Genomic DNA, 12,627 nt, shown 5'->3' with positions numbered 1-12,627 from the left:
TGAATTCAAATGAGAACGACACCTGCAGGCAGAGAATTACTAACAATGACATGGTTCAGGGCAGTAATTTCACTATAGTTGTTACATTTCACATTACAGTCAAGTTAAACGTTCAAATGATTACATTTCTGAGTCCAAAATAAGATGAAATTGCAAATCGATACAATGTTTTTATCTACATGGTGAATAGTTTAATCCAGTATTGGCAAAATAAGAACATAAAAAACACTGACTCTAAAATAGCAGGTTGTGGCATAGGAAAAATATTAAAACCTAATGCCAACCAGAGTTATAAAACCCTTTGGCAAGGCAAGACAAATTGTTTACAGTAAACAGTAACATGTCATGCCACACTTGTGTCTTGTTTAGTTAGTGAAAGACGAGTTGGAGGCAGACGATTTGTCAGGTTAGAGGGCAGCCAAGGAAAGACGAGACTGAAGCAAATAATTGGTTGTTTAATTGCAGATCAGTTCGGGTGAAGGCTATGTGCCATGAAAATGTGTTTCTCATTTTGCAGAACAGAAAGCAGCTATGAATCATGCATCACCTGATGATGTGACAGAGATCATGAGGGCAGCAATAAGTGTTAATTGTCTTACTATTTTTAAATAATGGAGTCAATAATACTGACGGGTTAAACTGAACTCACATTTATTCAAAACCCTCTGCTGCTTGAATTTTGTTAGTGTAAAGAAAACAAGTGTTACATTGAGTTTGCTATCCATTTGAATTCTGTTGAAGTACCTCACTTTGTACGGATATTTGAGAATTTTATGAGTAACAGGATACTCTTTTCTTCCGTGCTAATATCTTTGTTTCATAACGCTAATTGTCTGTCCCAAATCTGTCAATCCGAGCATAATTGACCCAAATGAATATGGAGGCATAGCACTGTGCTAGAAACATTCCTGCTGGGAGTCAAATAAGGTTTCTGAGTGCGTCACACTATTGTAATGAGCTACAATGCAGACCGTCTGTGCATCCTGCTTAGCAGAGCAGACACAAAACATTTCCTCATAATAATACAAGCGGTGAAAAAAAACTTACAACCCTTGTAAACACAACATAACATTACGATCGATGACATTTTATGTTTTTTCCCTCTCAAAACAGTGTCAATTTCCACTTCTTTCATTACTCTGTCTGCCCATCCGTTCGTGTTTCCATTCTTACCATTAGAGTCCTGGCCACATTGCAACCCAGCGTCCCAGCGCCCAGAAGAAGACACTTTGTGCTGACCACTGTCCAGGTCCAAGGAGGAACCGCCTCCATCTCATAAGCTTCAGGTTTCAGATCCCTGATGACGCAGCAGTCTGCAGACGGCCAACCGAGACAACTGAAGACCTGCACTTTCCTCAACTAAATACTTCAGAATAGTGTAATATGTTCATTTTGTTGTTTCTTACTGTAAATTAGCGCTACTTTATTATTTAGTTGTCCGTTTTAAAGTAATGCTCCTTTCTTTAATTCAGAAGATGCACAATCTAAAGTCTACAGCAACACATCTTAAAGTTACACAACAGCTAGGTACAATAACATTCCTACAATTCACCACATTTGTAGTATGTATTTCACCTTTTGGGGTCCATGCATTCACTGAGGTTGACCATCCTGGGTCCCATGGCTCCCTTCTTATTCTTCTCCCAGCCTACGCTCTTAGGACAAACTATTATGAGAGCAATGATTGTAAAATGAGATGAGAAGAAAGAAGGATTTTGTTTGTGAAGCTCATAGAAGGACATATACATTTAAATTAATAATGGGTTTTTTCTGCAGAAAAAATACTATGAAAACTATTGACAACATGCCAACCACATGGTTGATCTGATGCACATGAGAATATACAGCAACTTTTCACATGACAAAAAAAAAAAAAAACATAAGACAGAAGTACCAAAAAGTCATACCTTCACTGACACTGTCTCATTCATACATTTTATTTCGGCTATCTAAATTAGGTAATAATGCACACCCATCAGCTACAACAACAAAATCGCTGACGGACAAAGTGAATAACAACTTCTCATTACAATCAGTGCTCTGCAGGCAGGCCCCAGCATTCACGTGTCCATGCAAAACCAGACAAGCTAAATCAGTTTTTGATGCATGAGTACATCCCCTGCTAGCTAATTAAAGCTACAATGTGATAAAACACACTGCAAAGTAAACAAGATACCTCATCTGAACTCCAAAAAAAAAAAAAAAAATTCACAGATCACAGACCTACCAACTTTCCCATTCTGCTATTTCCATTTAAATGACTTCAATCCCTTATTCAGCAGACAAAGGAATAATGGAGACACTTTGCAAGATTAGGTAGCTTGAAAATGAAGCAGATAGTCTCAGCGGAGAACAAACGGAGACTGTGGGTTCATATCAGTTACCATTTGCGCATAATTCACACGTCATTTACATCAGTAACTACAACGAATGGACATACAGATGCACACCAGCACACACCTACATATACATAATGTTAAGAGCACTACCGCACTACCACACACGGTTAAAAAAAAAAAAAAAAAACAGAGGTTACCCGAGTTGTTGGGAGTTCAGGCAGTTTGACCTGGAAGATGATACTTATGCTGAATGGAGCGATTCCCTGGAGAGTCCTGTCTCTAAAACACAGCACCTTCCACCGTGTCGACCTTAGAGCCCCTGATACAAACACACAAACACATCCACATGAGGAAATGAAAAGGCTGACAATGAAAATGACATCATGCACGGATAAAGAGCACTAGAAAGAACACTAAAGTGTGCACAGAAATAGAAATCATCAATATGACACACAGTGACAGAAATATATAACTTAACATGCACTGATGCATCTCCTTTTTCAATTAAAGAAACAACACATTATCATCAACACATGTCCACAAACCAGCACATTTCCCCTAATATGGTACTGAATGACTCTGCCAAGATTACACAATTGAACTCTAGTGAAATGACTGAATGAGCGGAGACATCGCGGCCGTGTTGTAATTCTATCTTCACCCATCTAAGCCAGTATCAACATATTATGGTTTCACACAGAGAAAGTGCAGTCAAACACAAGATTGATGAGGTCTCTACTAGATAAAAAGCTGCCTCTAACTGCAAAGCATAAAAGGCTAAACTCTCTATTTGCTACTGATAAGACACCGGTATCATAGGACACTGCTGCTAAATCAGCCTCGATAGAAGTTCCTTTTTTACACAATAAAAATAGTGTTTTGAAATAACAGAACACGTACTAGAATTAGCTCTGTAGGGAAATGTGTGGAAGAAAGAGAATGATTTTGGAATTGAACTCTGAGGATCACTCAGCTCTTCCAAAGTAGCGCTGCACCCTAAATAAACTATAATTATAGCAGTGAAGCGTGCCGTGGTAATTTCACTGACACTCTCAAATGACTGGTGGTATAATGATAGGATTTACCAGCATGTATTCAGCATCAGACATTATTATGATCAATTTGGAAATCGTGTTTGTTGCTTGTTTCTCGCTTAAGATTTATTCATAATAGTTATCGGTCGGTGTTGGGTTTCTGTCCTAATCAAAATCAAGATATTGCTTCGAGATTCATTCCTGCTGATTTGTTGTTGCACATTCTTTATATTTTCATTCTTTAAAAATAAGCTCAAAACAAATTTGTATGGGTAAGCTTGTTTTTACCTTTTAGCTTTGTCCTTGCTACATGTAATTACGTGTGTTGTCTCTCTGTGCAGGCAACAAATTACCTTCTTCACTGTGTAAACCACACAGTGAGTTTGGGTTCATTAGTCTTAATGAACCCAAAGTTCTTCATTGATTAAACTCCTAAAACTTGTCTCCATGTATCAAAATGACATATTCAGAAGTTTCTTTCCAATAAAAGAATCTTAATCAATCATCTAACTATCCTGTCTTGATTTATAACGGCCTTGATGTAAGTTTATTCTACATTGTTGCCTTCCTATAGAATCAAGCACCCGTCTCTTTTGAAACCTACTCCCCTGCCACTTGCTGCAGTTTTAAACACACCAGCTCACCAATGGCTCCGCTCAAACAACAACTACGACAAAACACGCTGTAAAGTTGTATAATCAGAAGAATTCCGCCATATGCGTTCGAAGCATAAAACGATTATGAAGAATTCAGAAAACTGCTGGGATTTTCACACACAGCCATGCCTAAGATTTACAGAGAACGGTCCATAAAAAGACAAATATCCAGTGAGCAGCAGTTGTGTGGACGACGATGTCTGGTCGAGATGACAGAAAGGAAACAGTAACTCAAATAACCGCTCGTTACAACCATTGGAATGCAAGATACCATTTCTGAATGCACAACATGTCCAACCCTGAAGAAGGTGGGCTACAGCAGCAGAGGACCACACCAGATGCCACTCCTGTTAGCTGAGAACAGGAACTCAGGCTTGCAATTCACACAGGATCAAAATTAGACAGCAAAGATTGGAAAAACGTTGCCTGATCTGATGGAGTCTCGATTTCGGCTGCGGCATTCAGATGGTCAGAATTTGGGGTAAACACGAAAGCATAGATCCATCTTGACTTGTATCAACGGTTCAGGCTGGTAGTGTTGGTTGTAATGGTGCGGGGGATATTTTCTTGGCACACTTTCAGTCCCTTAGCACAATTGAGCATCATGTAAAAGCCACAGCTGCCTGAGTCCCATGTGTGTTAACTGGGAACACAAGTATTCTTTTGTTATTCTACTGGAATACTTCAAGCCATGAAAATTAAAAACAGTTTCGTTAACTTCATTAAAGCAACAAAGCTCCTGCATGTGATAGAATAACAACACCAGCTGAGATGAGGTTAAAATGTCTCAAATGACACTTGTAGCATCTGCAGTAAGCTTTTCATTCCAGACATAATATTGAATACATTTACATCAGAATTCTTGGACAAATATAAAGTAATAAATCTAACAACTTGAACCTACTCCCCACAGATGTACTAAATATTTCTTCTGTAATATTTAAGTAAACATTTATCCCCCTAAAAAAGCACACACACGCTTCCAGACACCACTATTATATCTAGAACAACTTGAGGTGGTTAGTTAGCAGTTTATGAGCCGCCACGTCTTAATGCATTTAAAAAACAAGAAGCTCAGTGATGTATTTGTATGCCACACCTTAAAGTCAACACCAGAGACATTTAAAACTGGGATGATATATTGTTTTTCCTACTATCCTGCTTTCAAACTCCTCTGTCATTGTCCATATATCATAATAAACCAGTTCAGATAACAAAAGCATAGTGGCTAAGACAGAAAGACACACATTTTAAGATCATGAAAGTATTTTAAAATATTGTTATTGAATATCTACAATGAGTTGAGAAATACAGGATTCAGTGGCTGGTTAAGAATTCTGGAGTTTCAAGATGCTGCCAATACACGCCATGCCATGTGTGTGTTTACACAATATAGCCTGCGTTGTCCATAGACAACACCTATTGTCTGTTGTGTGCTACACAGATGGGTTTGGCATGGATTCACTCAGACTGAGCAACTGCATGCACGGTCCATTTCACCAAAAATAACATGTGACCACTTGGAAGGAGAGTGAGGATCTGAAGCAAAGTGTCCTGTTAACTTACAGAGATTCACACGTCAGAGTACAGATAAGAACTGTGATGTTTCCTGGAGAAATGTTGGAAATATTTAATACTGGACGTTTTTAGGTGGATGAAGTTAGCTAGTAATGATGCCACTATTGCACACCCTCACAAATTTCTAAAATATTTTGAAAATACATTATTTAGGAAATCTTACAGCTTCATAAACAAACAAATAATCCTAACAGCAGTATCCATGCCTCCGTAAGCAAAGGCTGTTGTCTAAGAACAAGTGTAATTAATCAAGTTTGTCTCATCCTTGCTAAACTCTTGTGACACCACTGGAAGAAAGCAGCAGCCAAATTATTTTCAGTCTGAGTGTGTCTGAAAGCATTGAGTTTAGATATTTCATAATGATGTTTCATAATGATATACAGCTATTCATGTAATGCCATCATTAGTTGGCAGTTAACATCAGCATGCATAATAACACAAAGGCTTGTGACCTGGAACCGCAGGGTCAGGAAATTAGTTAAGCAGAGATTTCCTGTTTTTCCATTGTGTGCCGAAATACTCAGCTTGAGCTGAAAAAATGACAGTCATAGTGAAGTTTACCACATAGCATGGGTTTGTGAAATTCACAATCTCACAGTGACGACCTACAGTGCCTCCACAGAACTTCCTCATTATTTCCAAGAACGGACACAGACATAAACACGTACACACCTATGTCCACAAACACGGAAGGATGGCTTACCATTGGTTTGCTAAGAGGACCAATAAATTCCTCAGAGGCCAGCCCGGATGTTGAGACAGAGTACACGGATCATAGACACCCACAGTGACCTAGAAAAACCAAACAAGGTGTGTTTACATTGTCAAACTGTGAGTGCGTGTATGGGATAAGACCAGCCAATAAATCTACAGTAGCGATCTGATTTGAACATAAGAAAGTGGGTCTTCCACGTAAGAAAAAAAGATCTGTAAATAGTTTTAAAAATTTTCACACAGATTTTGTAACTAATTAATTAATTAATGGAAGTAACATAAACAATCATATAACTACATAAATTTGACTACCTTCTTAGTATCAGTGAAAAATGTCTCCCCATCCCCAAGTGAAGCCAACTGAACGGTGTCATCTGTGTATTTCATGAGGAAGTAAGGAACTGCAGTGGTCCCCTTCTTCATGCACAGGCTGTCATAGGCCTCCTGCAGGGCCGCAATCTGAAACAGAAGCAATTAGTGAGCGATATTCATAGAACAGGCTGTACTGAGTCAGATAACCTCTTGGACATAAGTATTAATACACACAAGATATTGTTCCTCTAATTGTCTGAATATGACTAACTCACAGTGTATAGTAATTTCAGCTACATTATCAGTCATCTGGCTGGGGAAATGCTTAAGGGATAAAACAGAAAAACTGTGTTCAAATCTTCTTTGTTGTAAGGCAATATTATTTTTTTAAAGCACAGTACTACATCTTCAAGTAAAGACAGACTTAATTGTAACTTAACTTTCCCTAACTAGATATAGTCGATCAATCAACACCACATCAAAATCTAAACCATAGTCTTTTATAGAGACAGTTGCCTCAAAGGGAAAAATCAGTTCTATTCTAACAACAGGCAGATTTAAAGAAAATGGTTTTCGGTCTTGGAAAAGAAGAAACCCAAATGGAATTCAGAATAATCTTTTAGCTTAATTCTTGAGCAAATATACAACATCTCATAGAAAACAGCGATAAGTATTTAGCAAGTTTGAAAGTGAATTTGAAGTCTTGAATTTGTCCTGAGCATCAACACTCGATAAATTCACTGGTACTTTGCTAACTCTCGACTAAAACCAATCAGTTCAGAAGAGGAAGAAGTGACACAATGTAGGAGAAAACGTGTATTACAAAATATTTATTCTGCTTGTTGTACAACATAACAACCTTTAAAAAGCCAAAATTTTAAGGCATAGATACAGTGCAATGCTTTATTATGTAAATCATATCCTAGTGTATTCATATCCTTTATTCTGCTAGTATGTCTATGTCTTGCACTGAAACCTTTGCCTTGCTTCTTGTTCTTAATCTTACATATTCTTGTTTTTTGCTTCTTTATTTCTATTCTCTTTTATTGCCACTCTATTATGTACATTATGGAGGATGGAGGGAGGAATCGATGCTTGTATTGATTACACCATACCTGTTCTTTCTTTCTTTCTTTTGTCTTTTGGCTTGGCTGGTTATGTTCTGTTGGCTTTTACTGTTTGTCGCTTTTTGGTGTAAAATGAAAAACCAAATCAATAAGTAAAATTTTAAAACGCCGACCTGTTTTGCTGAGAAAGTCTGTTCTAGGAGAGACGGCGGTTGGACGATCTTTATTCCCTCTGGGAAACAAAGTGCAGGGAAGCAGAACCAGTAGTAGAAATGGTACTTCTTCAAATCCTGCAACAAATAAAAAAAAACTAAATCAATGAAAACACTTCAAACAAAAAACAGAAAGATAATCACACAGAATTTCATTAAGATATAAAAACGACGCATTTGCTTGGTGCTATTTATACGCACTGCAAAGGTCAGTAGAATGAATCTGCAGAGGGTTGATGGGTCCTTCCACGCAGCCCCAGACTGTATAGAATCCCATATCTATACAAAAGGAGATGGAAAATTGCAGTCATTCAGTTATCTAATATTTGGTTGCACAATTTAGTGACTAATGTCTATTTAACAGACATTCTTCAATAGGTGTTTGTATACGAGTGAGCATTTGTGCCTAAGAAAATTCCTTTTTGATGTCTCTCACCTCCCTGGCCTCTTTTTCCAGCAGAGCCTTCTTATCTATGGTCTTGAAGGAATCAAGAGTGTTGGTGTTGTACAGCGTTCCAACAGCTGGAGAGCAACGGGCTGGAGTTGGACCATCACTAACAACAAAAATCATTAAACTGCACGTTAACAATGCATTAAGTTAACACAGTGGTCATCAGAAAACTGTCTATGCATAAAGGTTAGTTCCTGTCCTTATACAGCAGGAAATAAACTATCTCTGTGACAGCCTGTGTTATCTCTCATGAGAGGCCAAAAGATAACAACTATGGAAAAAAACAAACTAAGAATGGGAACCTTGTGATAAGAATATTTTGGCAAAGCAGAAATGTGTCCATTTACTTTTATCCAGACTTCCAAATGGTTTTATGCTTGAGTGGATCCACATTTAGTTGAACCCTGAAGTGACCTGGCTGAAACTATAAATTCATTTTCCCATAACAATGAAAACTTCTCTCTGTGTGTAGAAGATCTGTCCAAAAACTGAAAAAGCAAACAAACATCATAACTGTCTGTACGTCTCTATAATGTGTTCCTTTAAGTGGTTTAGACACTTGCCACACTAATGTTATTGTCTAGTGTTATTTTAAAACACACAGGTTACTGATCATTGTGGAGATTCGTTTAATCTAAGATAAGATAAGATAGACTTTATTAATCTCACAAAGGAGAAATTTACCGTTACAGGGCTCTTAAAAACAAAAAACAGAGGAGTGCAAAAGTCACGAAAGTGCAAGAACAAGATAATAAATATTGCACATGATAACAACTACACAGTAGTGTTGTATAGTCACCCTAATCTGTGTTTTCTGACCTATTAATGTAAATGTCTAACTTGACCTTAGATTTAGTTGGCATGTAGCGTGAGAAAAGATGCTCTAAAAATGACTTAAGATCAGGGTAATGTTTGTTTATCCAACATACTGCATCATACTTACACATCAAATGCACTGAACTCCAAATTTAGGCGCGTAGGCAAACCAACCGGGTCACCTATCAGACACAAATGTGAAAAAAAAATTGACAACATTTCTACTCGATAAAGTCTTGGTTTGTCAGTAAAAACTGCACTACATAGTGATCACACCATCTGACCACACATCTCACCATTGTAGTAGTATCCTTTGATACATTTGGGGCTCTCATCCAATCTGTAGTCATTGAGTTTTTTCTGAGTCAGTTGATGCCAGAAGCCTGCCTCCAGAGCACTGCTGAAGGGAGCAAACTGCAGCTTGAGGTCGGCAGACGACGACGCTTCACTGGTGTCAGACGCCATCACAACTTCACTGACAGGCTGCACGACCAAGTTCTGTGGTTGAACACAAACAAACAGGAATAACACTGTAAATGGATTAAAAATATCTGGATAGCTCAGAGACAAACACCCTTGACTTTGGCACAGGAGATCGGTGGGTCAAATCCTGGTCAGGGGGCAGTTGTCCAGTAAGGACCCATAGGCAGCTCTTAGTGCTGCCACACTTACCTGCCTCTTGTTGTATCGACTCACACATGTATGTCGCTTTGGGAAAAAAAAGGGTCTGTGAAATGAAACTGAAAATGTACTGATATAGTGATTTTGACCTTAGCAGAGCATTTTACAGTTGTGCCACACACAGCCACACCAATGGTGGCAGCAGCCATGTAAGGTGCAAGGCTACCCATTGGGAACCACTTAGGACACTTTCACATGTTGACAGGAGCCCTGTATTGGTGGACGATCCCAAATCACCTCCACACATGTAGTAATTAATTTTGCTGCGCTTACAGAGTCGAGCTGATCAATGTTATATTTCAATCATGAATTCCATGTTTTTTTCCTTTGCATCCCTTTCTTCTTCTATGTTTAAATGACACAAACTGTTTATCCTGAGATGTTTAACCTCTAATACGGTACCTGAATGACTGCATTTTGTTGAGCATCAGTTGACATTAATGTCACGGATTTAGTTGCAAATCAAACACCGCACAGTACTACCATGGGCACATTTTGGAGAAGAGTAAGAAAGAAGACTCCGATAAGGAGGCAATGTGTCAGGTTTACAGTAAAAAGGTAGCAGTCAACTGTGCTAATACCACTAATCTAAAACTAACAGGGACACAAAATGAACAGAAAAAGACAACTAAATCATCACTTGCCATTATTTGTATCACAAATAAAATTTAAGATCCTACCAGCCCTAGTGACTATCTGCAACAAAAGTAACTGAGTTAAAGTCGACTTAATCCTTGATGGACTAAGCATAGATATTCCTATATTCATGGTGGTGATATGAGATAAATTTGGACAAAATTTTTCTTGACATACAAATATGTTTATTCATTTTTCTACTATTTCAGACTAAATATTAGCTAAAGCCTGAAGAGATGTTTCATTGGGCTATGGGTTGACTTGTAATGAGCAGCTGTTGTTGCCTGTCACATATCACAAACTAAATCAGTTCATCTCAGTCGTTATTTCTAGATGAAGCTACAATCATACTACCTGCTCCTCTAGTTCTCATCTTCTAGATACCTAACAGACAACTAGTTTGGATCATTTTGGCCAGTTTAGCTCTTTATATAAACCCAAAAAGCTAACTGAAACTAAATTTTAGAATTTCAGGAGGATCAGCACATTTAAGTTCATGTTTGCTCAAATTCGATATTTACTGTTTAAGTAGGTAAAGTTCCATCAACACAGACACCATAATGCAAAACAGCTGCTTCATCCGTTTTAACGTTTTAAACACGGCGAAAATCTCGAAAGGAATTAACTTAAAAATGAGACACAAACCTATCACAAGCCAGATAATTCCTGTTAGCTTTTCACAGCGCAAACACGAGTTTACATGCCAAACTGTCACAGGATCTGTGCACTCACCATAAATTCTTACTTCCTGGTGAAGTTGATCATGTGATCGCGGAACTTGTAAATAGAGCAAAGCACTCCGGGTAAGTAGCTTTAGCTTAGCTGCTACAGTTTCTGCGCTTTATGGCGCAAGCACCATTGAGTAAAATATAAAGAACCAAAACAAAAACAAGAACACGCAAACGACGAAGCAGGAGAATACTGACAAAAACCTGTAGGCGCCGTTTCTTTTCATTTCGGGGGAGAACCGACGGCGACAAAGATGTGAGGCTGCAGCAGCCACCGGGAAGTAACGTATGTTAGCGAGTTGAGCGCTTAGCACCAGTTTCAGCAGGCGAAGTCACAAACGAAACAAAAGAGTGGTGAAACGGGTAAAGCTACACACTGTATAAGCGTAAGAAAGGCACTACGAGCTAATTTTCCCTAAACGGATAACCGGAAAGTCTGGAATTGGCTCCATCTGGGCACAGTACCATGCGACAATAAGTTAGGGGCCGTCTCTAAATTATACTACCGGGGAAAAGCGTCTTCAATTCAAGTGAAGAAATACAAGTTGGATGTTGGATTTTAGCTAGGCTCTTCTAAGCAGGCAATTTAGTTTTTGCAACTAGGTGGGGGACTAGAGTAATATGTCCACGGGCACCAAAAAAATAGTGATTTAAAAAAGGAGTTTATTAAGGCTCTACTATATCTGTTTTTTATTAGTTCTATTCCTAATAACTGTACCGAAATAAATAACACGTAAGTAAATGCACAATGTTAAAGTGCTGGAAACAGTTTCTGTAATGGCTGGCTTCTTGATAAAAATCCAAATTTCTAGAGAGATTTTCTGAGGACATGCTAGTGGAGAGCACTCAACGGTCTGCCCTGCCATGACAGCCTGCAGTCATAGGCCTTTTCTGTGATTTTGCTTGTATTCAGCATAATCACTAATAATAATCATTTAGCTGGCTAGAGTGAACTTACTTGAACTCTGAATAGCAGCAGCAGTAGCATAATTATTCCAAAGGGAGAACAAGTCCTCATACTACCCTGCAACTTGTACTTTAGACACTTTCAAGTAGCATAGGCAATAATGGACTGTTCCATGGAAAGGACAAAATGAAATGCTTTGAAACTGATCTACTATTCAGTTTTGCCTAATGGATTCTGGATGCACCTGCATAGTGAATTTACTGTACCCAATCTCAGCTGGGCCATTTTCAGGTCAGGCACATTCTGTGAGTAAGTGGTTGTATGAGGCAAGACAATGAATCTGTTCAACTGTCATTTCGACACAGAGGAAGGGGTCTAGAAAATGTGAGTTGCTCACATTCATTATTCATTCCTCAAAGCCATGTAAATAAAACAAATAGACATTAGGGGTTAACTGACATGGTGTTTTCTTTGCTGATAGTGATTATTGGTAATC

General features: G+C 38.3%; 1 protein-coding gene across 1 annotated transcript in view; it reads right to left on the bottom strand.

Moving 5' to 3' along the window:
- atg7 (ATG7 autophagy related 7 homolog (S. cerevisiae)) overlaps positions 1-11,732 on the bottom strand; it is a 71,407-nt gene extending 59,675 nt beyond the window's left edge. The window contains 14 exon segments of the mRNA XM_051948185.1: positions 1,174-1,265; positions 1,268-1,314; positions 1,576-1,666; positions 2,537-2,551; positions 2,554-2,632; positions 2,634-2,658; positions 6,311-6,399; positions 6,634-6,780; positions 7,874-7,990; positions 8,114-8,191; positions 8,349-8,466; positions 9,307-9,361; positions 9,476-9,677; positions 11,229-11,732. Of these exon segments, the coding sequence (XP_051804145.1) occupies positions 1,174-1,265; positions 1,268-1,314; positions 1,576-1,666; positions 2,537-2,551; positions 2,554-2,632; positions 2,634-2,658; positions 6,311-6,399; positions 6,634-6,780; positions 7,874-7,990; positions 8,114-8,191; positions 8,349-8,466; positions 9,307-9,361; positions 9,476-9,677; positions 11,229-11,231 (1,158 nt within the window). The 5' untranslated portion in view covers positions 11,232-11,732.
- Between the last annotated feature and the right edge of the window lie 895 nt (positions 11,733-12,627).

Source organism: Acanthochromis polyacanthus, chromosome 5, assembly GCF_021347895.1.
Source record: "Acanthochromis polyacanthus isolate Apoly-LR-REF ecotype Palm Island chromosome 5, KAUST_Apoly_ChrSc, whole genome shotgun sequence".
Classification (NCBI taxonomy): domain Eukaryota; kingdom Metazoa; phylum Chordata; class Actinopteri; family Pomacentridae; genus Acanthochromis; species Acanthochromis polyacanthus.
This window is presented reverse-complemented; position numbering and strand designations above follow the sequence as displayed.